At 40.1% G+C, this 27459-nt stretch overlaps 1 protein-coding gene across 1 annotated transcript; it reads right to left on the minus strand.

Annotated features, from left to right (window-relative positions):
- Positions 1–1031: 1031 nt before the first annotated feature.
- Positions 1032–27459, minus strand: PSMD12 (proteasome 26S subunit, non-ATPase 12). The gene is made up of 11 exons (XM_023212002.3): positions 27250–27459; positions 18118–18177; positions 17902–18030; positions 13903–14010; positions 11902–12006; positions 10695–10844; positions 10480–10614; positions 9448–9560; positions 8312–8486; positions 5622–5699; positions 1032–4185 (listed from the first exon to the last, which is right to left on the minus strand). The coding sequence occupies exons 1-11, from the start codon at positions 27355–27357 to the stop codon at positions 3976–3978; spliced, it is 1371 nt and encodes a 456-aa protein (XP_023067770.1). The 5' UTR covers positions 27358–27459; the 3' UTR covers positions 1032–3975.

Raw genomic sequence — 27459 nt, forward strand, 5'->3', positions numbered from 1 at the left:
TGTGGTCCGTGGGCCAGTAGTTCTGGTACTGAGAACGTGTTAGAAATTAAAATTCTTGGGCCCCACTCCATCCCTACTGAGTGTGAATCTGGGGGTGGAGCCCAGCATGTGTGTAATAAGCCCCGCACATATTCTGATGGACCTTGAGATGAAGAACCACTTGTCAAGTGCCCAATAAAAGCATGGCCTAAGCCACCAACCCCAAATCAGGAGTTTAGGAGGGGCAAAGTCCGTCAGCTGGCTTTTGAAACAAATGTGCAAGGTGTTTTCTCACTGCTTAAAAAACAGGTTCAGATTCATCCAAAGGATTTGAAAACTTAGTCCACACAAAAACCTGCACATAGATGTTTACAGTTTTATTTGTAATTGCCAAAATGTAAAAGCAAGGTGTCCCTCAGGAGCTGAATGGATAAACTGTGGTACATCCAGACAATGGAATATTACTCAGCACTAAAAAGAAATAACCTATCAAGCCATGAAAAGATGTGGAGGAAATGGAAATGCACATTACCAAGTGAAAGAAGCCGATCTAAAAAGGCTACCTACTGTGATTCCAATTATATGATATTCTGGAGAAGGGAAAAACTATGGAGACTGTGAAAAGCCTCACAATTGTCTGGGGTTTTGCTGGGAGGAAGACATGAACTGGCAGAGAATTGTGGGGTGGTGAAGTGTTATGGTGTATAATGGTGGATACATGCCATTATACATTTGTCCAGACTCACAGAATGTACAAGAATGAACTGTAACTACGGACTTTGGGTGATAATGATGTCAATACAGGTTCATTAACTGTAAAAAATGTACCACTCTGGTGGGGGATATTGATAATGAGGGAGGTGTGAGAGCAAGGAGAAGATGGGAAATTTCTGTACCTTCCACTTAATTTTGCTGTGAACCTAAAATTGCTCTAAAAATATAATAAAATCTTAAAAGACAAAACAAAAAAGTAGGTTTAGAGAGAGATGATTTGGGGTAAAAATGAAAATTATGGTCTTTTGTTTCAGACAATGAGAACTGAAAAGAAGTGATCTTTTAAAGTATGAGTTTATTCTCCAGGTTTTCTTAAATACCCACAAATTAGTGTTTTTATTGCTGCTATATCCAAGAGCTGAAAACAATTTAAAATATGTACTTTTATCACATTTAACATTTACGAGAGATAGAATGGAACTGTTTGAATTTTAAAGATGAGTTTTTCAGATTCAGTAACATATGGAAATTGAGGATAATTATAGAAACAGCTATTGAACTCTAAAATAAAAAAATTATATGGAAATAAAAGGTATTTCATTTGAAAAATGGCTCATCACCTCTCCTGCTGGTTAATACACTAATGACAATGAAATGGAATCAAGTATTATCTTCTCCACATTGAAAACAAAGTGCTTCTTTTCCTGATTGCCAGCTTTAGGTCTGAAATGTAAAACAGGATTAACTGAGGTTCCAAACAACTCAAATATTTTACTATTCTACTTTATGCTAATGAATTATTTTGTAATACTAAGAAAATAAATTGGTAAATACCTCATAAATTTGCTGGATTAATGTTTGACAGGAAAAAACAAGAAATGGAAGAATAGCTGATCGAGTTGGGTGCAATGTGGTCACTGGGACAGTTACAAATAGCACTAAATCATAATACACAAACAGCCTAGTGTGTGTTAAAGAAAGACCAGAGGGTTTGGGCGCAGTGGCTTATGCCTGTAATCCCAGCACTTTGGGTGGCCAAAGCGGGTGGATCACCTGAGGTCAGGAGTTTGAGACCAGCCTGGTCAACATGATGAAACCCCGTTTCTACTAAAAACACAAAAATTAGCTACGTGTGGTGGCAGGCGCCTGTAATCCCAGCTATTCAGGTGGTTGAGGTAGGCGAACTGCTTGAATATGGGAGGCAGAGGTTGCAGTGAGCCAAGATCGTGCCACTGCACTCCAGCCTGGGCAACAAGAGTGAAACTCCGTCTCAAAAAAAAAAAAAAAAAAAAAAAAGAGGAGGAACATTTGCAATCTCTATGGCAACATATTTGGTCAAATAGTCCAGGTTTGACAAGCCCACAGGTAATGAGTCCCTAGAAGGATGAAGTTAATGAAAAGCTAGTTTCAAATTAGCTCCAATTTTATTTTTACAAGTTAACAATACACAATTTTATCTTCTATCCTTTTCATTCAAAGGAAAATTAAAACCATACTCTGTTAGTGTGAACTTCTGTTTCTGAACTTGCCAATTTTTTTTTTTTTTTTTTTTGAGATGGAGTCTCACTCTGTCACCTAGGCTGGAGTGCAATGGCGTGATCTTAGCTCACTGCAACCCCCGCCTCCTGGGTTCAAGTAATTCTCCCACGTCAGCCTCCCAAGTAGCTGGGACTACAGGTGTGCACCACCACGCCCAGCTAATTTTTGTGTTTTTTTTTAGTAGAGACAGGGTTTTGCCATGTTGGCCAGGCTAGTCTTGAAATCCTGACCTCAGGTGATCCACCCGCCTTGGCCTCCCAAAGTGCTGGGACTACAGGCGCCAACCACTGCGCCCGGCCTTTTTTGGTTAGTTTTTAAAGACAAGTGATAGCAGATGTTGATGTTATTAATGTGACCAATGCACTGAATTTCCAAAGAATAAAATTAGATTACTTTAGTACTATATGTCCTTATTCCCAATGACTCACAGGATAAATATGACAGATATCCCACAACTGTGTTCAGTCCTGGGATCATAAAAAAGGACAATTGATAATTTTCCATTAAGCGGAAAATTAATTAGGAGAAATGCCATTTCTAGAATGCTGTTTTTCTTTTTCTCTTCATTTGAATTTTTAAAGTAGACCTCATGCTTTCTTCATTTAAACATCATTTTAAATAACCTTCTAACATTGTTTTATTTTTCTATTTTCTCTGAAATAAATCAAATTAAAACTTGCAAAATTCGTTCACACCAATTCATCTCAGATGTTTCTTCGACAGCAAGCTACTTTTAATTCTGTGAAAATATTTCAGTACTACACCACTTACTCTATGAGGGTGGCCTCAAGTCTTTCTTTTGCCATTTTTTTTAAAGCATAAAAAAATTAGGTTATCCAGTGTTCGTATAATGGAACTAAAAGTTCCTACAGAGATAACGAATTTGGAACAATAATGATGTAATTAGACTTACAAGTATAAAGCTACAAATAAGCCTTATAAAAACAACTTTATGTTAAATTTAAACCCATATAAAGAAAGGGGAGAGGAAGAGCAAAAAAGAAAAAAAAAGTAGTCACTACCCCTATAGAGAGGACTTAACACCCAATAACCTGTGTCAATGATGTCAGTTGATTCTGTTGAACAACTGATCAAGTCAGAGGATGGGGGCTGAAAGCAATCAAGCTACTGTGACTAGAACCAGCCCCACTCAAAAAAAAAGTCTACAGCTTACCAGACTGTTGCATACACACTCAGTTTAGACTTTCTGCCACAATATCAAAGTACAAATTCTTCACAAATCACAACTCTATCCCAAATGTTCTTGTATGCTCTGTTGCTTTTCTATTCTACTAAATGACTGATAGCTTTACAATGAAATTTATTTTATTTAAAAAACACTTGCCAAATCACTACCCCACAAAATGTTTAGAATCAGAGGTAACTGTAGAAAGGAAATGTGTATATACTGCTTTTATTATTGTAATATGTTTGTTAGTTGAATGAAAACAAACAGTAGCTAAAAAGGTTTCAAATGATAGAAAAACATATCTGGGTAAGTTATGACACAACTTTTTGTGTATTCAGACGACAGAAATGTGTATTTTTGCACCAATTGCAAATGCAAAGTTAACAATGAACTTGGGGAACTGAAAGGTCAAAGGGAGTCTCAAAACATATTCACTATTTTAAAATTTAAGACAAAGAAGCTTAGAAAAAAAACCCCAACATATACACCATTATAACAGTCTCTTTTTTTTAATGACTTCCAATTTTAACTTTTTTCTAAAAGCATTAAGACCCTTATTGTAGATTATGTATCATCTCCTCTTTGGCTATGAGATGTGTAGTTTTGTTAACTAGAGACATTAATGAGTTCAGTTTCTGAGACCAGTCATTTAATAAATTATTTGGATCCTTAGGTCTCTGGAAGTTGATAATTCCTGCTAATCTGTCTACTTTAGCAAAGATGGTCTTGTTAACTACTAGATTTGAGAGAAAGGCTTCGGACTCCTGCAAGAGAGAAAGATGAATTGGATTAAGACAGGATAAATTACAGACAATAAACAAAACTTCAGAAAAGCATTTTCTAAACTCTTCATCCAAGAATATGCAGGGGAATTCATTTTTAAGAGTTAGTAACTGCTCAGCTGGGTGCGGTGGCTCATACCTGTAATCCCAGCACTTTGGGAGGCCGAGGTGGGTGAATCACTTGAGGTCAGGAGTTCAAGACTAGCCTGAGCAACATGGTGAAACCCCATCTCTATTAAAACTACCACAATTAGCTGGGTATGGTGGCATGTGCCTGTAGTCCCAACTACTCGGGAGGCTGAGGCAGAAGAACCGCCTGAACCCTGGAGGTGGAGGTTGTAGTGAGTTGAGATCGCAAAAAATGTATTCCTGCCTAGGCGACAAGGCGAGACTCTGCCTCAAAAAAAAAAAAAAGAGTTAGCAACTGCTGACTTCCTGTAATAAGTACTTATTTTACTGATAGTCTCGGGAATGAATAGAATCTGAGTAGACTCAGTCAGGGGTGAGTTTGAATCTGCCTCCTTGCAAGCTCAGTGCTGCTGGTATCCACGCCAACAGCACGTTGGTCTACTCCCTTTTCTACAAGGTCTCCCCTCAAAGGCAGTACGGTACAGTGAACGTTTCCAGAAATGCTGGGTTAGAATATGCGCTCTGCTACTTGGCAACTACGTACCACGGACAAGACACTTGACTTCTAAGGACTCTGGTACTCTCATTCATAAGTGACAAGAGCTCCCTGACAAGCTGATCAAGGAGCAAACCTTCCAACTCTAATGTTCTATGAGTCTTATCACCTAAACTGTCACAACTCCTTCTGGTGACAGAAATGGCTTCTCAGGCCATTACTACACACTTGGGTTAACTCCTCTTTATGTGCTATGCATTCTGTCAACATGAAACACAGACCTGAAGACAACATAGCTCCAACAAGACCTGGAATCACTTGATACTTAGGTTAGTTTTTGGTACTCAAGATCGCTTGGGAAACTATCTATTACTCTATTACCTAAACATAAAATTAAATCATAAAACTGATTCTCTTTTTTTTTTGAGACATAATCTTGCTCTGTTGCCCAGGCTGAAGTGCGGTGGCACAATCTCAGCTCATTGCAAGCTCCGCCTCCCAGGTTCATGCCATTTCTCCTGCCTCAGCCTCCTGAGTAGCTGGGACTACCGGTGCCTGCCACCACGCCCGGCTCATGTTTTTGTATTTTTAGTAGAGACGGGGTTTCACTGTGTTAGCCAGGATGGTCTCGAGCTCCTGACCTTGTGATCCGCCTGCCTCGGCCTCTCAAAGTGCTGGGATTACAGGCATGAGCCACCGTGCCCGGCCATAAAATTTGATTCTACTACTCAATTTTACAAGTCAATATTCAAAAAGAATGCCTACAAATAACTCAAAGTTGATCACTACTTACATCAACGGATAGGTCCAGAAGCTGTGCCATCCTTTTCATTGTTATCCGAGTATAATACTTGGCCATTATTCTAATATTCTGGGGAGAGGATAGAGAGCAGGGAGAATACGTAACATCTGTCAGCAAGTTTCAAAGTCCATTTATTTTCATATCCAAGGTAAGTTTACTTAAAATGTTAGATTCGGAGCTTTTATTTTTCTGTAGTCCATAACTGGAGCAAAGCTAGTTCTAATCTTCAGTAACAAAACTAAATACTTATTTTGGTTCCTGTAGTTAATTGTGAATTACTATGAATATTCTACACAGCTCTTTAAATATATATATGCCTGTCTTAACTAGTGGTTAAAAATTATAATTGTACTGAAATATTTTTGCTGAGTGCAAGAATCTAAAGTTAAGCTTTCTAATTATAACACAAATGTTTTAAAGGCTAAAATGTAAAAAATGATTGCAGATCGATTGGGTGCAGGGACTCACACCTGTAATCCCAGCACTTTGGGAGTCTGAGGCAGGAGGACTGCTTGAGGCCAGGAGACCAACACCAGCCTGGGAACATAGCAAGACCCCATCCCCACAAAAAATTTAAAAATTAGCTGAATCTGGTGGTGCATGCCTATAGTCCTAGCTATCTAGGAAGCTCAGGTGGGAGGATCCTTTGAACACAAGAGTTCAAAGTTACAGCGAGCTATGACTGTGCCACTGCACTCCAGTCTGGATGACAGAGATAGACTGACTCTTTTTTTTTTGAGACAGAGTCTCACTCTGTCGCCCCGGCTGGAATGCAGTGGCACAATCTCGGCTCACTGCAAGCTCTACCACCTGGGTTCATGCCATTCTCCTGCTTCAGCTTCCCAAGTAGCTGGGATTACAGGCGCTCGCCACAACCCCTGGCTAATTTTTTGTATTTTTAGTAGAGATAGGGTTTCACCAAGTTAGTCAGGATGGTCTTGATCTCCTCAACTTGTGATCCGCCCACCTCGGCCTCCCAAGGTGTTGGGATTATAGGCGTGAGACACCGCGCCCGGGCTGACTCTCCCTCTTTCAAAAAAATAAGATTGGACATTATTTCAAATACTCATCACTTTACCCTTATTCCAATGACTTACAAGTAGCTTCAAATTAAATTTCCTAATTTTCACTGGCGATGGTGCTGAAGTTAAGACACAGAGACTCCCCTTTACTATTCTTATTGGCAGTATTATTAACAATAGCACTCAAAAAAACGTGGGGGAACAGTGGGGAGAAAAATGAACTCAATCTTTGAAGAAGCTACATTGTCTCCTATCTCTACCAGGGCTGATGGCAACACGAACACATCAGAAAGCATGAAAAGCATTCTTCTCCTCGCTTTTCTTTTATCCTTCAAATCTAACCTTTTCCTTCATGCTTTAAATCTAATCAGTGGCTGCATTCTATTGATTTCCTTCCTTAAAACAATCACATTCCATGCACTCTTTAATCCCTTGGCTACTGCCTTATTTAAAGTCCATATATCTCTCACGTTACTAGTCTTCTCTAGTCTCCTCCCTCTCCAAACGCATTCTCCAAACTCACTCTCAGAGGGACCTGGTGCGCAGGCTGCCCCCCCCTTGTTCCTGCCTGCCCGATAACCTCACACTCCTCTTACAAACCTCACCTCAATCATCAATTCATCCAACCTGATCATTCCTCCATGTAGAAAAGTTTCCCATAAGCCTCACTCTGCTCTCTAGATACTTGTACTACAATATCTCTGACACTTTTTATTTCTAAGTACATCTTTCCCTATAATTCTTAATGTTCTTATTCAAGGTTTTTTTTTGAGATGGAGTCTTGCTCTGTCGCCTAGGCTGGAGTGCACTGGTGTGATCTCCACTCACCGACACCTCTGCCTCCTGAGTTCAAGCAATTCTCCTGCCTCAGCCTCCTGAGTTGCTGGGATCACAGATGTGCGCAACCACGTCCAGCCATTTTTTGTATTTTTAGTAGAGATGGGGTTTCCCTATGTTGGCCAGGCTTGTCTTGAACACCTGACCTCAGGTGATCCGCCCATCTCAGCCTCCCAAAGTGCTGGGATTACAGGCATAAGCCACCACGCCCGGCCTAGGTAGGGTAATGTCTTATTCTTCTGTGTGCCCTGCTACTTTGTGTACAGTGTCTGGCACATAGAAGGCTCACAATAAATGTTTGTTATGTGAAGGAGTGAATGGTAACATAATACAGCATGACAACAGTGATACTAAGAAGATCAAAGTTCAGGTTTAAGACATGTTACTTGTTTCCAAGACTAGTAAGTGAACATTAGAGAGAAACACCCTCCGGCCCCAATTCTTAGGAAATTCTGTCTGGTTTATACGCTATAAATTTTGGATTCCTGAGAGGTTCTCTCAAAATGAAGCAAGCTAAAATACAGCTATCTTTTCTGAAAAGCCAAAAACAGGGAAAAAACCCAAGATGAGTGACATACATTCCAATATGCTTTGGGAAATGCAGAGTAAACATCTGAACACCAAATTTGTGTCACTACTACAGTGGGCATACAAAAAAACATCCTAAGTGAAGAATTAAAGACATAACATCCTAAATGAATATCTGATTATCAAATGTGAAAAATAAAATAGTTTATGCTCAAATTTGCCAAAATTTAATTCTAAAAAATAAATTCACTAAAGGTTAAAATAAAACTTGTCATTTCTATGACAGATTCTTACATGTTCAACAACTCTGTTCTTCAAGTCTTTCCACCTTTTTTCGCCTTCCTCCGTGGAACCAAAAACATCCGTTGCAGGACTCTCAAGGGAACCTTTTCTTAATTCCATTCCATAGTCCTCAACAAGTGTGGACCAACGCATCAACTCCATTGTGGTAAAAAGCTTTAAAAGATCCCTGTAAATTGTATACATCTTAATATTCCAAATCTGTAAAAATTAAGTATTAACTAATATAATAGCAAAATTCAAAAAAAATCAACAAAAACTGTTTTCATTAAATTTTATTTAGTAGAATGAGATACTGTTTGGTTGTGTATTTTACCAACTTTATTACCATTTTTCCCACAGTAGTTCAGAATCCAGCATTCTCCCACTTAACACTCTGCTCTTTTCTGCACTGTCAATTTCTGAAATAACTGTAAACGCACTCATGAAACAAACAGAAATAAGAATCTGTTGTGCCTATGATGAAGCAAGTCTATTTTATATAATAGATTTTCAGAAGTATGCATTTCTGAAAATCACAAAGCTCTAAACTACTAATGATGAAACTCTGTCAAATAATTAATCAAAAGCTGCCAGTGTAGACCTGATATGAAACTTCCACTTGATAAGCAATTTAGAATAAAGTATGTTATAATCTCATTTATTGTTAATGCAATGCTAAAAAAAAATTCCACCACTTTATTATCTCTAGTTTTATCCTCTAGTATAATCTATCAGTAACCAATTAAGAAGTACACACTTAGGCCAGTCACGGTGGCTCAAGCCTGTAATCCTAGCAGCACTTTGGGTGGCCGAGGTGGGCGGATCACCTGAGGTCAGGAATTCAAGACCAGCCTGGCCAACATGGCGAAATCCCATCTGTACTAAAAATACAAAAATTAGCTGGGTATGGTAGCGAGTGCCTGTAATCCCAGCTACTCGGGAGGTTGAGGCAGGAGAGTTGCTTGAACCTAGGAGGCAGAAGTTGCAATGAGCTGAGATTGCGCCATTACACTCCAGCATGGGCAACAAGAGTAAAACTCTGTCTCAGAAAAAGAAGTATACACAGAAGTATGCACTTAGGTTAGAAAATTTTCTTTCAAAATGGTGTTTCTACTGAGATATATCATGATAATTTCAAAAGTACTTACTTGTATTTGGGAATTTCTTCTAACTTCTTGTCACCACTTATTCGGTGAACCAAATCTGACTGTTCGTTGTCAAAAGGAGCCAGGATAACATAGAGTACAACACTCTTCAGAGCCTAAAAGAGTTGTACAACAAAAGTTATACGCAAGACTAGACATAATGGTAATTTTGACAAAAACTGAACAATCATATCCATTTTAAATTTTAAAGTCATAGCTGGGTGCAGTGGCTCACGTCTGTAATCCTAGCACTTTGGGAGGCCAAGATGGGCGGATCACCTGAGGTCAGGAGATTGAGACGATCCTGGCTAATACAGTGAAACCCCATCTCTACTAAAAATACAAAAATAAAAAAAATTAGCCGGGCGTGGTGGCACGTGCCTGTAGTCCCAGCTACTCAGGAGACTGAGGCAGGAGAGTCACTTGAATCCATGAGGCAGAGGGGTTGCAGTGAGCCGAGACTGCGCCACTGCACTCCAGCCTGGGAAACAGCGAGACTCTGTCTCAAAAACAAACAAAAGACAAACGAACAAAAAAAAGTCTTAAGGGGAAAAATATTTCCAGGCTGCCTTTTCATACTGTCTTTCCATAGCATGTAGTTTTCACAAACTATTATAAAAATTATTGCTAATCTGACTTACTACCTCAGCTGACATTTTTCTTGACATTCATTTTTGACAAATGTATAAAGAAAAAGTTCTTGTAACAAGTTAGCAGTATAAATGTGGAATATATATATAAGCCCTTTAAAATAGTTTTGTAAAATAATTTTCCAAAGTAATGGGTCTTTATCTGCAACCTCTATTAGGATATGACCCACTGTACATATTTTAAACAGGAAGCCTATATTTCTCCAAAAGTGAGACATAAACTATGGCCACAATTAGACTGAATCAGTAATATACTGAACAACACTGAATAGAAAGCAACACCATACAATTGCATGTAATGATTGCAGTTAAAAAGATTTGAAAATAAAAAAATGCAAATTACTCTTCTGAATAAGCCATGTCAATTACACGAATAAACTCTTACCTGCTGCCATTTTTCACTTTCTGCCTGTATACAGGGAGTATCATATATTGCTCTGTAGTGCTTACAAATAGACAAATAGGATCCCTCATGTTGATCCAGCTGAATCATTAAATTATAGTACTTCAACTTTAATTTCTGCAAAAAAGTTGGCAAAACAAATTGGGATTTATGGGTTTTATTTATACCTTTAAACATGTGGTCAGAGATATGCTCACCTCGGTATTTTCTTCCTGGAAAAATTTGGTGTTAATTTTCTTGCTGATGATTTGTGTTCGAATGTAATCCTTCACAGCTAGGCAGAGCCTCATTTGCTCCAAAATAAATTCCACTCTCTCTTTCTTTTCCATTGACCCGTAGGTTTCCACCTAGCACAGTAATTCACGAAATAAGTTTATAATACTTTGCAATTTTGTGAACTGCAACAAAATTAAAGATACTAAAATATTCATCCTTGTTAAATAATAAGAACCTTCATGTATATAGGCAGAGTGTTGACAATTATATTAAAAGCTATTTACCTCTAGAAAATTATAATTTATAATGGACTTTCCCCCTTTTGGTATAAAATTCTATGAATTTTAACACATGTAGTCATTTGCGCAACCACCATCACAATGAAGATACAGAACCCAAAAAACCTTCCTCATATTGCCCCTTTATAATCACACACTTCACCCACTCATAAGCCCTCCCAAGATATCCAATGATCTGTACTTCATCACTACAAATCTGTCTTTTCAAGAATGTCAAATATAATATGTAATGCTTTGAGGCTGTCTTTATTCACTCTATATAATGGCCTAAATTGTAAGATTCATTCAAGTTATACATCAATAGTTCATTTCTTTTTATTGCTTAGTAGTATTCCATTGTATGGACATACCACAGTTTGTTTATTCACCTGTTGAAGGATATCTGGGCTGATTTTATCTTTTTATTATCATCACAAATAAAGCTATTCTGAACAGGTTGTGTGGACTGGTTTTATGTAAACATAAGTTTTCATTTCCCATGAGTAAATACTCAAGAGTGGGATTGCTGGGTCATATGGTAAGCATATGTGTAACTTTATAAGAAACTGCCAAACTGTTTTCCAGAGTGGCTCCACCACCTTGCATTCTCACCAGTAAGGTACAGGAGCTCCAGCTGCTTTGCATCCCCACTAGCACTGAGGATTTTATTGTTTAAATCGTAGGCATTTTAATAGGTATGTAGTGGTACCTCATTGTGGTTTTCTTAATGGCTAATGAGGAAACGACAATTTTAAATATGAAAAAAGATGCCATTCACAGGCTTTCCATCAAAACTCAATACAATTATTGGTCCCAAACATTTTGGATAAGGGATACTCAACTTATATTTCCAATAGAAAATACTGCGGACTAAACAAAGTTTTACCAACTCTAAAATGCAGTACCTTACCTGTAACTCCTGCAGAATGGAGGCTGCCTCTTTCACATCACCATTTTGCTCTTTTATAGTTGCTAATGTTTTAGTCAGTCGAGCACGCTCAATTTCAACATAAATCTACAAATGAGAAACTTACACAATCAAAATTCCGTGGAAACGTGTTAAAATTGAAAAAGTAGGCTGGGTATGGTGGTTCACACCTGCAATCCCAACATTTTGGAAGGCTGAGGCAGGAGGATCACTTTAGGCCAGGAGTCTGAGACCAGCCTGGGAAACATGTTGAGCCTGTCTCTACAAAAAAATCAAAACATTAGCTGAGTGTGGTGGCATGCACCTTTAGTCCCAGCTACTTGGGAGGGTAACACAGGAGGATCACTTGAGCCCGGAGCTCAAGGCTGCAGTGAGCCATGATCAGGCCACTGCACTCTAGCCTCAGCAACAGAGTGAGACACTGTCTCAAAAAAATAAAATAAAAGGTAGAACTGAACTTTTTCTTTTTTTTTTTTTTTGAGATGGAGTTTCACTCTTGCTGCCCAGGCCACAGTGCAGTGGCATGATCTCGGCTCACCACAACCTCTACCTCCCGGGTTCAAGCAATTCTCCTGCCTCAGCCTCCCAAGTAGCTGGGATTACAGGCATGCGCCACCATGCTCAGCTAATTTTGTATTTTTAGTAGAGATGGGGTTTCTCCATGTTGGTAAGGCTGGTCTCGAACTCCCGACCTCAGGTGATCCACCCACCTAGGCCTCCCAAAGTGCTGGGATTACAGGCATGAGCCACCGTGCCTGGCCAGAACTGAATTATTCTTTAACCCAACTATAAGAATATTTATTTTATAGCTATTGTGCACTTTATCCACCATGTACAAACACAGTTGTGGAACATTTTATATTTCACAAATATATCCGTAATTCTTTTCTTTTCTTTTTTTTTTTTTGAGACGGAGTCTTGCTCTGTCGCCCAGGCTGGAGTGCAGTGGCCGGATCTCAGCTCACTGCAAGCTCCACCTCCCGGGTTTACGCCATTCTCCTGCCTCAGCCTCCCGAGTGGCTGGGACTACAGGCGCCCGCCATCTCGCCTGGCTAGTTTTTATTTTTTAGTAGAGACGGGGTTTCACCGTGTTAGCCAGGATGGTCTCGATCTCCTGACCTCGTGATCCGCCCGTCTCGGCCTCCCAAAGTGCTGGGATTACAGGCTTGAGCCACCGCGCCCGGCCCGTAATTCTTAAGAAAATAAACCTTTATCCATATTTTGCAACTCTGCTTTCAGAACCTAAATATGAAATTACTATGTTTAACAAATAATAGGACCACAAGCTACATAAATAGCACAGAAGATGCAAAATGCCTTGTGATTATTTGAAAAGTGTGTCATATGTAGTCCAATATCTACAATTAATACTCTAATTCTGATTTATGTTTAAATACAAGAGTATCTTATTTAAAAATACCTAATTTTGCTAGGTATTAAAGTTGTTAACATTTTTGTAGCTATAAGTAATGTTAGTAGATTTATAATTTCCAACAAATTAAACACTAAGAATATGACTACAGTATAAACTAAAGCACCTAAGGAATGAATTTTCATGCTTAGGCTTGCTTACCCTATTTCCAATAATAGCAAACTAATTACAGCTTCCTACATCAATCATACATTTCTTACCTTGGTATCTCTGAATATTATTTCCTCTATGTCTAAAATGCTCTTCTCCCACACCCTGACCCTGTAGAATTTTTATTCATTTTTTTTAAAGTCATATATAAATCTATGATAAGATACCCAATTCCCAGAAAAATCTAGATATACCATGGTTGTCACTATTTAAATAGATTCATTTGCAGAAAGAGATGTACAAAGACATTACTGGTTAAATTACAGTGATGACATTTTGTGTATTTCTTTAAAATATAAACACAAATAAATACTTATACAAAATATCTACATACATAAAGTATCTCTGAATACAGAAAAAACAGTACATATCATTGTGAGTTATGTCAACAGAAAATTTACCTTGCCTTCAGTAACCATTCGTAGAGTATCAATTAATCGAAGTTTGATAGGAAGGTCTGTGATTTCCTCAACATACGTACAGCACTGTTGAACCATTTTGGCAACAGCCTAAAATATTAAAAACCATTCATAAGTAAAATACATCCCTCACAGAGGAAAAAAATGTATTTTATTGACAGAAGAGCAACGATCGAACTTGGTCTTCCCAAGCAACTCTAGACAAGGAAACGTCATACAGAACATCACATCAAAACTCACTGATACCTAAAAAGTACCAAGTACCCCGTAACAAGTCAGTAAAGGTCAGGAAAACCTCAGATGCAGAGATGCAGACAAGCAGGAAAGCATGGAAGAAAAGGCACCTCACGAAGGGAAGAGAAAGCAGAGGTCCATGGCAGCTTGAAGCCATGACCTGCAGATACTGTGACTGAGGAGGAAAAAGGCAGCGGCAGAGGCAAAAGGTGAAACGGTTCTACCACCTGGGTGGGAGGAAGAGCCACAGTCACCCAAATTTACCTCATTATGACACTGTGAGGCAGAGACCCTCTCGCCTTCAGTGTCCTCATAGGTTATATCAAGGGGCTGGAATACATTCCCTTCAACACTAACAATTCTATGATCTAGGTCACAAATCAGCAAACATTTTCTGTAAATTTTTGCAAATGTTCATAAAGTAATTATTGTGGACTTTGCGGGCCACATAGTCTCTGTGGCAACTATTCAACTGTGCCTCCTTAAAAACAAATGGGTGTGGCTGTGTTCCAATGACTTTATTCATAAAAATAGGAGGCGGGTGGGATTTGGTTTCTGTCCCATCATTTGCCAATGCCTGATCTCTAGATTTTAAGCAATATATCATAATCATTAATAATTAAGATCATGGGCTGGGCGTGGTGGCTCACATAATCCCAGCACTCAGGGAGGCCGAGGCAGGCGGATCACGAGATCAAGAGATCAAGACCATCCTGGCTAACACGGTGAAACCCCATCTCTACTAAAAAACACACACACACAAAAATTAGCTGGGTGTGGTGGTGGGCACCTGTAGTCCCAGCTATTCGGGAGGCTGAGGCAGGAGAATGGCATGAACCCGGGAGGCAGAGCTTGCAGTGGAGCCCAGATCACGCCACTGCACTCCAGCCTGGGCAACAAAGCAAGACTCCATCTCAAACAAACAAACAACAAAAAAACAAAAAACAGTAATAATAATAATAATAATAATGAGGATCATGAGTCATCAAGAAAATGTTAAATTACATTAAGTATATTTTGGTTAAGACAGCAGAAAAGTGAATAGAATATCTTAGAAAGATTTCCATGAAAAACATTTAATGTTTAAGCAGTTCAGGCTAAATGTTTTTGTTGTGGAGGTGATTTTATTTTCTTTTAGGTTCGGGGGTACATGCGGAGGTTTGTTTCATGAATATATTATAGAGTGGTGAGGTATGGGCCTCTAGTGAACCTATCACCCCAACAGTGAACACTGTACCCAATAGGTAATTTTGGATACAACAGGTAACCCTCAACTCCTTTCATCCTCCATGCTTTTGGAGTCCTCAGTGTCTGTTATTTCCACCTTTTTTTTTTTGAGACAGAGTTTTGCTCTTGTTGCTCAGGCTGGAGTGCAATGGCGTGATCTCAGCTCACCGCAACCTCCACCTCCCAGGTTCAAGAGATTCTCCTGCCTCAGCCTTCCCAAGTAGCTGGGATTACAGGCATGCGCCACCACACCCAGCCAATTTTGTGTTTTTAGTAGAGATGGGGTTTCTCCATGTGGGTCAGGTTGGTCTCAAACTCCTGACTTCAGGTGATCCGCCCATCTCGGCCTCCCAAAGTGCTGGGATTACAGGCATGAGCCCACCACGCCCAGCTCCATCCTTTTTTTTAATTAAAACATTTTTTTTTGGCCAGGTAGAAGAAGTGCAGAAACCCAGGGGACGGAGGTTGCAGCAGGCCAAGATAGTGCCATTGCACTCCAGCCTGGGCGACAGAGCAAGACTCTGTCTCAAATAAATAAATACATACATAAATATATGTCACATTCACATATTTTAGGTTGCCTCAATTAAATCTATGCTAATTCTTAACACCGGCTTATATATTTTCGGTGTTTTTTTTTTTTTTGAGACAAGAGTCTTGTTCTTTTGCCCAGGCTGCAATGCAATGGTGTAATCTCGGCTCACTGCAACCTCTGCCTCCCCGGTCAAGCAATTCTCCTGCCACAGCCTCCCAAGTAGCTGGGGTTACAGGCGCCGGCCACCACATCCAGCTAATTTTTGTATTTTTTGTAAAGACAGGATTTCACAGTATTGCCCAGACTGGTCTCGAACTCCTGGGCTCGAGCAATCTGCCCACCCTGGCCTCCCAAAGTGCTGGTATTACAGGTGTGATCCACCGCACTGAGCCAACACTGTCTTTTATATGCATGTAAACTTACCTAAAGAAAAATAAACCAAAACCAATTATAGTAATTCTGACTTTTGCAAAAAAAAATTTAACCCACTTTAACACTATCCTTACCCTAGAAGCAGTCTAATTAATAAAATAAGGAATTTGGACAATAACACTACATATCTATTTTTGGTTCCATTACATCCTCTTTAACAATGTCATTGTCTTTATTATTTAAAGTAAGAAATTAAAACCCAGAAACTACTAAGGAAACAGTATTTAAAAGTTGAGATAAAAATGTAAAAAATGAGATCTACTTGTACAGGGGAACATTTAAATATATCTCAAGAAGAATAAGGAAACAGTAAAGAAAATCCAACTTCACCAAAACACTAAAAGAGAACTTACATAATCTCTAAACAAAATGAGCAAAACAGTCTCTCTAAAATTGGCCTCAAAAATAAGTTGGAGGGCTGGGTGCAGTGGCTCATGCCTGTAATCCCAGCACTTTGGGAGGCCGATGTGGGAGGATCACTTAGGCCCAAGAGTTCAAGATTAGCCTGGGCAATGTAGCGAGATCCAAGTCCCCATTTCTACACACACACACACACACACACACACACACAAGATGAAATGTTTAACAGTACATTCTTTTGGCAGACTTCAGTTTTCTCAGGCAAGCACTCTAAGTCGGGGTTGGGTCATCCTGGAAATGCAGCCTTGAATTATTAGAAACAATCTTAGTATTTGTTTAAGTCTACACAGGACAGGGTTAAGGCCTTGTCAAGAAGAGGGCTCAGAGAGTTTAGTCAAGGAGAGAACTATTTGTCAGTATGCATAGTTTTTGAATGTCAGTAACACCTCAAAAAGCTGTTTTGCAAAAAATCATATATTGGGATAATATAAGAAAATGAAATAGTTACTACTAAACATTTTAAAACAGCATGAAAAGATGTGTTTAATAAAAGAGATATGACTAAATAAATCAGAATATCAACTTAATAAATAATAATACAACCATTTAGAATAATAAAAGTGAGCACAGTGGCTCATGTCTGTTAATTCCAGCACTTTGAGAGGCCAAGACAGAGGGATCACTTGAGCCCAGGAGTTTGAGACCAGCCGGGGTAATATAGTGAGGTCTACAAAATATTAAAAAATTGGCCAGATGTGGTGGCATGCACTTATAGTCCCATCCGCTTGGGGTTTGAGGTGGGAAGACTGCTTGAGCCCGGGAGATTGAGGCTGCAGTCAGCTGTAATTACACCACTGCACTCCAGCCTGGATGACAGAGTGAGACCCTGTTTCAAAATAAGTAAATACATAAGGAAAACAAAATAAAATAAAAGTAGCAACACCAAAATAGAACAAAGATGTATGAACACTCTAACACAATTTTTTAAAAATATGCAAACATATAAAGACTAGAAGAACAAACAGAAAACAGTTATATCATTATGAGAATGTGGACCGAATTTTAAAACACCCTCTAGGATGTTACAATGTTGACTTAACACATTTTAAACAGACTTACAGAAGAAAGAGTTTGTGAAAAGGTCTGAAATACAAATGCTTTTGTGTTTGGAGCAGACGTGATCATGAACTCACTTGTTTTAACTGACTCCGCCTTTTGGACAAAAGCATAATATTTTCATTAAGTAAATCCCATTCTTTAGCCTCATAGCACATCTTCACTACTGCAACTAAGATACGGGATGTAGATACCATGTCGGAAGCCTGTAAGGTTAAAAATACATTGAAAGTTAATGGAACAATGTTCAATGAAATTAATGGTAACTGAGCTTTTCCCTGTAAACTACTCACAGTACGTGTCTGCTTTTCCAGAGAGAGAAGGGTTTCAATGACTTCTTGAAGTCTTCCTTCCTAAAACAAAAGATGAAAATGAACAATAAAAAAACACAAATAATCCAAATAACTAGTCTAAAATGAAATGGTTTTGACACAGAAAAGGAAAAATCAATGGCCTCTTCTAGAGGAAAATGATCACCCCATAACTACTTTTGCTTCTCTCCTTTTCATGATAGTACTTTCTTCTCTAGTGTGTGATGGCAGGCAGTGGTCCCCTACTTGAAGCCCACAAGCTATTTTTAATATTTTTAAATGCCTAAGAGAAAGTGAACATATAACAATCATGTAACATCTGAGAGAACACCAAGTCTTTGTTCTGGATTCTAATTTATCAACTCAGTGTGGTAACACCTGTTTATCTTGTTCTTTTTTTAAGACAGAGTCTCACTCTTTCACCCAGGCTGGAATGCAGTGGCACCATCTCGACTCACTACAACCTCTACCTCCCGGGTTCTAGAGATTCTTGTGCCTCAGCCTCCGCAGCAGGTGGGACTACAGGAGTGCGCCACCACACCCGGATAATTTTTGTATTTTCTGTAGAGACGGGGTTTCACCATGTTGGCCAGGCTGGTCTTGAACTCCTAACCTAAAGTGATCATCCCACCTTGGCCTCCCAAAGTTCTGGGATTACAGGCCTAAGTCACTGCATCTGGTGGATACTGTTCTGATCAGAGACTCTAAGTGGTAGTCACATGTCTTTAAAGAATAAAAACAGACGCCAGATGCAGTGGGTCATGCCTGTAATGCCAGCATTTTAGGAGGCTGAAGGGGGCAGATATCTTGAACTCAGGAGTTTGGGGTTGGGCAACATGGCAAAACCTGTCTCTACAAAAAAATACAAAAATTAGCTGGGAATTGTGGTGCACACCTGTAGTCCCAGCTACTCTGGAGGCTGAAGTGGGAGGCTGGCTTGAGCTGGGGAGACAAAGGTTGCAGTAAGCCAAGATCGCACCACTGCACTCTAGCATGGGCGACAGAGTGAGAACCTGTCTCAAAAAAAAAAAAGTAGGAAAAAATGATTCCTTTATGAAGTCACTGTCACCCTAACAGGTATTTTAAAATATGGAATTCCAAGAAGAAATAAAGAGAGTGCTTGGTGCTAAAAGACAGGAAACTCTGGTTTAATTTTTCAGTGACTTTAAAAATAAATTAGTAGGCCGGGTGCGGTGGCTCAAGCCTGTAATCCCAGCACTTTGGGAGGCCGAGGCGGGTGGATCACGAGGTCAGGAGATCAAGACCATCCTGGCTAACATGGTGAAACCCCATCTCTACTAAAAATACAAAAAACTAGCCGGGCGTGGTGGCGGGCACCTGTAGTCCCAGCTACTCGGAGGCTGAGGCGGGAGAATGGCGTGAACCCGGGAGGCAGAGCTTGCAGTGAGCCGTGATCGTGCCACTGCACGCCAGCCTGGGCAACAGAGCGAGACTCCGTCTCAAAAAAAAAAAAAAAAATAAAAATAAAAATAAAAATAAATTAGTAATCATGCTTAAAGGAAATGAAAGCATCTGAGAACACCCACACATGCTATCCTTAAAGTCATGCTCTTGAGCAGATACTGGTCCAACTGAAATACAGTTTCTGACAACTTACACTAACCTCTCCACACCTCTATCTCAGATGTAAAAATAAAACATTCTCCCTGGGATATATATTTAGAGATTGGAACAATAAAACAAAAAATAAAAACATAAGTGATAATACACCAGGACTAAAAGAAGTTATCCTATTAGGAACCACACATTTTGATAAAACCAAAACCAACATACAGCACAAAAACTGCACTCATTGGCCAGGCATGGTGCCTCACACCCTGTAACCCCAGCACTTTGGGAGGCTGAGGTGGGAGGACACTTGAGCCCAGGAATTCGAGACCAGCCTGAAAATAGGGGGAGATCCCGTCTCTACAAAAAATTTAAAAATTAGCTGGGCACGGTAGCCTATGCCTGTGGTCTCAGCTACTCAGGAGGCTGAGGCAGGAGAATCACTTGCGCACAAGAGTTTGAGGCTGCAGTGAGCTAGGAATGTGCCACTGCACTCCAGCCTGGGTGACAGAGTGAGACCTGGTCTTTAAATAAAAAAAATTTTAAAACGCATTATTTAACACGCCAATATTAATAACTATCAAGTAAATACCTCTGACAATAAATTGAAATGAGAAGAGTATTATTTAAAAATTGTTTTCCTAACCAAAAATGAAACCTTTTTTTATCTTAATGACATTCATGGATGGTACATGAGTACTATCCTTTTCTACTAATGAAAGAAACTTATTACATAGCTTCTGAATTATGGGCATAAGTAATTTTTTGACTTTTTAAAATATTGCTGCCATATTTTTCCAAGATAACTTTTAAACATGCATGAATTTTCCATGCAGCACTGCAAATATACTGTGTAGTCCCTGTCTGAACTTATTTTAATTAAATCTGAAATATGTGATTATTAACACATTTTAACAACATTTCCCATTTGGACAGCCCTAGTTCTCCTTTCTCTGAAAGTTCTATAGATTTATGTATATAATAAATACTGGCTAAATGTTCATCAGAGGAAAAAAATGAACAAATCTATAATTTCTCCAAAGTTGAAGGCTAATAAATCCTAAAGGATGAAAGAATCTTAGAACTAGAAAGACTGCTAGGGATTATTTAATCCAATCACTTCATTTTACAGATTAAAAAGACTGAGGACTAAACAGCTTAAAATGACTTGCTTAGCCACAAAAGGTATCAGAACTAGATCGGGGCTCCTGCCTCAAGCTCCAAAGCTCTCTCCACGGCAGTGCAGCACCGTCCCCTACCATACTAGTTTAAATCTCACTTTTTGCTTTGATCAAAGTCATCTCTATGGTTACTATCTGGCAACAAAAAGAAGGGTAAAAATAGTTAAAACGCAAAATACTGTTTAATGACAGTCACCCATCACATTTGCAATTACTATTAGTCACGTGACTGTGATCAATAGAGTGTGGTTTAATATATGGTATTCTAATTCAGAGGCATGGGTATTAAAGAATTGCATGATACATGTGAGAGAATTACACACTGGCCTAAAGCCATAGTCTGGAGTATCAACAAAACATTAAATGTCATTTTCTCACAAAGGCATTTTTGGATAACACTCTCTAAAAATCAGTAGTCAGTCAGCACCTTTTCCTTTCATACTCAACCATACTGTCTCCACTCTGCAATTACCCCAAACTACATTCTATTTTCGTGTTTACTGTTTTTCCAATCTCAGTAGAATGCGACCTCTGTAAGAGCAGGGGCCATGTCTACACTGTTCATCACTGCAGTTCAGTGAGCTGCATCACACCAAGCACATGCCAGTGCTTCTGCAGATACTATGATCCATCCTTCCATCCTTGTATCAGCTACTGATGCACATAACTTACCTCCTAAGTGGTCTACAAGTTCCTTTAGGGATGGATGCTTGTTTACTTGTCACTTCTCTTGGCACCAACCTCCACATAATACGTGTTGAATGGACTGGCACTCACCTGATCTGTATTCAGTTGATTCTAATGGCTTACAATTCCTGATTCTTACTGTCACAATAAGCAGGATGTGACAAACTACATGGCTGACAATTAGTGCTATTTGAAGGACACTACCATCATTTCATTTAATACAATTCATTTAATACAATTTCCAATTTTCAAATCATCCCCGTTTTTTCTCCCAATCTTCCACGTTCTACCCTATTGCTAAACATCCTCCTCCTTTTCCTGTCTATTCACTCAGGTCCTGAAATTCCAACTCCTTGATGCTGCCTTTCAACTCAGAGGAACAAATGGTTAGAGAGCTATCCAAAACCAACCTGTTAGAACATGTGACTTCCGTGACTCATTTTTCTCATGAAAATAATCCTTGTAAATGATGTAAGCGACTAATGAGTTTGTTCAACATCAATACATGTTGAGTATTTGTAAGTTCTGTTTGCGCCTCCTTTAATTCCTGAATGAATCCAATCTTTTAATGATTTGTTACACAACCTAAACAAGAAAGAAAAAGGCTGATAAAAAGTCACCACAGCCGGGCGCGGTGGCTCATGCCTGTAATCCCAACACTTTGGGATGCTGAGACGGGCGGATCACTTGAGGTCAGGAGTTCGAGACCAGCTTGGTCAACATGGTGAAACCCCATCTCTACTAAAAATACAAAATTTACCCGGGCGTGGTGGTGGGTGCCTGTAATCCCAGCCACTCCGGTGGCTGAGGCATGAGAATCTCCTGAACTCAGGAGTGGGAGGTTGCAGTGAGCTGAAATCATGCCACTGCACTCCAGTCTGCGTGACAGAGTGAAATTCAGTCTCAAAAAAAAGTCACCACAAATAGTTGAAATTTAAAGCCAGTCCAATACTCCCCCTATATAGACTAATTTTTAAAGTGACCCATTCCTTAAAGGCGTCTTTTTTTTTTAAGCTGCTAACAATGTAAACTGTTTTACATTTCACTTGCTCTTTATCTTTGATGTTACACGTAAGAGACTGCAGGTGACCAAAAGAAATGAAAAGACATTAAGCCAGGTACAGTAGTGTGTGCCTGTAATACTAGCTACTGAGGAAGCTGAAGCAGGAGGATCTCTTAAGTCCAAGAGTTTGAGATCCCCGTATCTTAAAAAAAAAAAAAAAAAAAAAGGAAGGAAGGAAGGAAAAGACATTAACATTATCTCTAATGTTCCATTATTGGAACGCTAAGTTTGTGGGAGTTATTTATAGCCTACTGCCCAAGGTCATTGCCAAGATCTGATTTTTCACAAAAAAGATTTTGCAACCTCCAGCATAAATGGGTTAAGAGGAAGGAGAATCAAAGGATATATTCAATTTAAGAATGTAAGTAGTCCCCAAATAACCATGTGCCAAATACAACATAATCAAAAAGAGAGGACGAGAAACCCTCAGTATATTAAGAACTGCTAAATACCGATCTTTACAGTTCAGAAAAGGCCCTCTTTAGATTAATTTTTAACTCCTGAATACAAGGCAAAGAGATAACCATCATCAAGAACTAGTATCACTTTTACTAACACCCCATCAACCTGACACAGGGTGCTTACACACAAATCACAGAGACAGTAGGATGGTTAAAAATACAGGCTCTGGTTGGGCGCGGTGGCTCACGCCTGTAATCCCAGCACTTTGGGAGGGTGAGGTGGGTGGATCATAAGGTCAGGAGTTCGAGACCAGCCTAGCTAGTACAGTGAAACCCAGTCTGTACTAAAAATACAAAAAATTAGTCAGTCATGGTGGTGCGCGCCTATAGTCCCAGCTACTCAGGAGGCTGAGGCAGGAGAATTCCTTGAACCCAGAAGACGAACATTGCAGGGAGCCAAGACTGCGCCACTGTACTCCAGCCTGGGCAACAGAGTGAGACTCTGTCTCAAAAAAAAAAGACGGGCTCTGCAGCCAGACTGCTCTGGTCTAAATTCCCAGCTGTACTGCCATATTGCCTTGGGTAAAACACAAGCTCTCTGACTCTCAATTTTCTCTTCAGTGAAGTGGACACAATACTTGTAGCAATCCACAGGGTTGGTGTAAGAATTAAGTAAATACCTATGAAGGTACGCCTGGAACATAGTATGTACACACCATAATCATAGCAGCTGACATCTTAATAAAATGTATACAGCAATAAATATTAGTTATTAGTTATCGGGTGTTAGGACAGACATAGAACTAGGTTACAACTACAAGACATTTAAATGATCTACATTTGGCAATTTTACAACCCAACTCTAGAATCTGTCTGCCTTTCTAAGGCTTCTGCTATATATGGTTTCCCAACTAATACATTATTAAGTCTCTATACACAACTTTTTTTTTTTTTTAAGAGATAAGGTCTCACTCTGTTGCCCAGGGTTCAGTGCAGTGATGCGATCATAGCTCATAGCAACCTCGAACTACTGGGCTCAAGCGATCCTCCTGCTTCAGCCTCCAGAGTAGCTGGGACAACAGGTACGTACCACCACACCTGGCTAATTTTTAAATTTTTGTGGAGACAGCGTCTTGTTAGGCTGGCCTCAAACTCCTGGCCTCAAGTGATCTTTCTACCTTGGCCTCCCAAAGTACTATATACGCAATTTTTATCTCCAAATGTTTTTCACATTTAAAATAAAAAATGTCTTAAGGAAATTAAGGACAGAATTGATAATCTCTTAAAGAGGCAGTAGCAAAAAGAACACTATTATTTTTACCAGGAGATGTGAGTTTGATCTGCCTTGAATAAACCACTTAAGCTGCCTGAAGCTTAAATTTTCTCACAAGTGAAAATAACAAGAAGTTCTTCATAGTTTTATTGATGGGCTCAAAATAAAATCAAAAGAATGTATACTAACTGTTCCATACCTTCCAATGTAGAAATGCAATGTTATTTTTTTTTTTTTAATGTTTGGCAGAATGGTTAGAAAAGAATATGAAATGGAAAATAAAAAGCAACTGGGCACGGTGGCTCACGCCTGTAATCCCAGCACTTTGGGAGGCAGAAGCGGGTGGATTACTTGAGGCCAGGAGTTTGAGACCATCCTGACCAACATGGTGAAGCCCCGCCTCTACTAAAAACATAAACTGGACGTGGTGGCGCATGCCGGTAATCCCAGATACTCGGGAGGCTGAAGCATGAGAATCAATTGAAACCGGGAGGCGGAGGTTGCAGTGAGCCAAGATCGTGCCACTGCACTCCAGCCTGGGCAACAAGAGTGAAATTCTGTCTCAAAACCAAAAAAAATTAAAAAATTAAAAAAAAAGCGAAACGGAAAAATATGTTTTAAAAAATTAACCAGGAGTGTAGGGTAATGATCTAATTTAAAGTTGAAACTGGCTCCGTATCAAAAAACAAACAAAAAAAAGTATACCCTCCCACAACATATACCTTGTTTTATTCAGCTGGCACAGTGGCTTAAAAAAAAAAAAAAAATCAAAATTCAAATGTACCTATCTTAACAGGTCCCAACATTCTTTTTTAAAAACACTTCTGTTACCCACTGGACACCTAAAAAAAGCATCTGGTATTGGAGTTTGCAAGTTTTTCAACAGTCTGGAACATGACAACAATTATTTAGGAATAAATACTACATAAGATCACCAGAACCACTGTAGCAGTGAAGCCTTTCTTCTTACTGATCTCTAAGCTATTTGAGGGCAAGAGCCTTGTCTGATAATCTCTATACTTCTCATAGTGTCTAACACTGACTAGGTCTTGCACACAGTAGACTGGTATTAACAGAAATTCAGAAAAGGAAGATCTGGTTGTGCTTTTCTAAAGCAAATGACTTGTTTCTTCCTTATGGACACTATCATTCTATTAATTCCAAAGTGGAGGTTCAGGGACTGAATTTGGCCTATGTATTTTGTTCTAGTTACATTGTATCGGCTCAAACAGTATTTTAAGATGACAGATTATTATTCAATTTCTAAATATTAAGGTATTTCACAGAGAAATCCATCTTCCTGGTTTCTCCCTCAAATTAGCGGCATTGACAAGGCTCGGCCTTCATTCCCAGTTGGCAAATATTATCTGAAGGTGAAGATCTGCTGCCTCCTTTTCCTGGGCAGGTGCTCAGAAGTTCAGATTTTTGGCCAGCCGCAGTAGCTCACACCTGTAATCCCAGCACTTTGGGAGGCCGAGGTGTGTGGATCACTTTAGGTCAGGAGTTCGCGACCAGCCTGGTCAACATAGTGAAACCCCGTGTCTACTAAAAATACAAAAATTAGCCGGGCGTGGTGGCACCTGTAGTCCCAGCTCCTCGGGAGGTTGAGGCAGGAGAATCGCTTGAACCCGGGAGGCGGGGGTGGGGGTTGCAGTCAGCCGAGATCGCGCTGCTGCACTCCAGCCTGGGTGACAAGAGTGAAACTCTCTCTCAAAAAAAAAAAAAAGAAAAAAAGTTCAGGTTTTCATTACAATAGGCTTCTAGACAGGGCAGCATGGTGTGTGACGGCACCAGCTCCGGAACCTAGAATCGGTCTGCCTGGGTTTGCTTCTTGGCTTCACCACTTTATTAGCCGTATGATCTTGGCGCCTGTGATTCAACTTTTTCTAGCAGAAGTTTTCTTACCTGTAAAATAAGGATTATAGCAATAGCCATTGCATAGGGCTGAGGTGAGGATCAAATGGCTTAGTGTATGTAAGCACGGAGCCTGACACTGCAGAAACTACTCAACAAATATCAGCTATTGTTATCTGTGTGGCACTGGAGGTGGTTCAGTTTCCCACCCTTATGTAACTGATGCTTGTTGATGCTAGCTGCTAGAAAGCTCTTAATGAATTTATGGCTCCCCCTCAGCAAGCATACTGAACCTAAGATATACATACGTACCAACTTTATCACCTTTCTCCATCCTTGTTTTTTTGGAAAGCCCGTTGAACTCTTACAGTGCCTACTTGTCTTTACTTTTGTAGTTGTCTCCAGTAATGACTCCACCCCACCCCAATCTTACTAATTCTTCAAGACCCAATACAAACGTCAGCCTTCCTGTAAAATCTTCCCTTATGGCACCATTAAGAATGTATAGCTTCCTTCTCGGTGTTCCAGTAACACTCTCCCCTTGTATGGCCCTAACCACCATGCATGACTTGACTAATTCATTACTTACACCAACTCCTAAAGAACAGGGTACTGTGTTAGTCATCTGCGTACTATCACTTTCCTACCCTTTCTCCTGGCCAAAGACCAGGCACACAGCCATGATCCATTAACGATTTAACGACATAAATGGATTGGGAAACAGCAACAGAACGAAACTCTCTGATCCAGCCTGAATACTGAAGCAGCCTCACTCCTGGGAAACCACTAAGATAAACGTTACTTAAACAGCATCCAAGAAAGGGCAAAAAGTAAAAGGGAGCCCTAAGTCCCACGGAGGGAAGTGACCATCTGTTCTGGGGAGGGTCTGGGAAGCTATAGGCACTGGCGTACTCCGCAGCCCTGGCCGGGCCGACCCGGGGTCTCCCACTCGTGCAGGTCCAACCAGGGCTGGGCAGGCAATGGGGGGATGCACGCTCCAGCCCGCAGGCCCCCTGAGGCCTAAGCAGGCTCCGCGCCGTGACTCAGCCCCTGGCGCCCGCCAACAGCCAGCCGGCCTCTCCTCACCTTGGCTAGCTTCGCACACTCGGGTAGGCGCTGATCCACCGTGGCGCTGTAGTCCACCTCCATCTTGACGATGCGCCCGTCAGCCCGCTCCGAGCCGCCGTCTGCCATGGTCCCCGCCTGAGCGTACCTTGCTGTACCCCCTCTTCGGCCACCACTCGTCACCCACACCGGAAGCCGCCCGCGCACCCGCTCAGGCAGTGCGTCGGGAGC

This window comes from Piliocolobus tephrosceles, chromosome 16 (assembly GCF_002776525.5).
Source record: "Piliocolobus tephrosceles isolate RC106 chromosome 16, ASM277652v3, whole genome shotgun sequence".
NCBI classification, from domain to species: Eukaryota; Metazoa; Chordata; class Mammalia; order Primates; family Cercopithecidae; genus Piliocolobus; species Piliocolobus tephrosceles.

Coding starts and splice junctions, on each gene's coding strand:
- PSMD12 (XM_023212002.3), bottom strand. CDS start 27,357: ATGGCAGACGGCGGCTCGGAGCGGGCTGACGGGCGCATCGTCAAGATG. Junction 14,011..17,901: donor GGCGGAGTCAGTTAAAACAA/GTGAGTTCATGA, acceptor TTAATATTTTAG/GCTGTTGCCAAAATGGTTCA. Junction 8,487..9,447: donor GAAGAAATTCCCAAATACAA/GTAAGTACTTTT, acceptor TACAATTTACAG/GGATCTTTTAAAGCTTTTTA.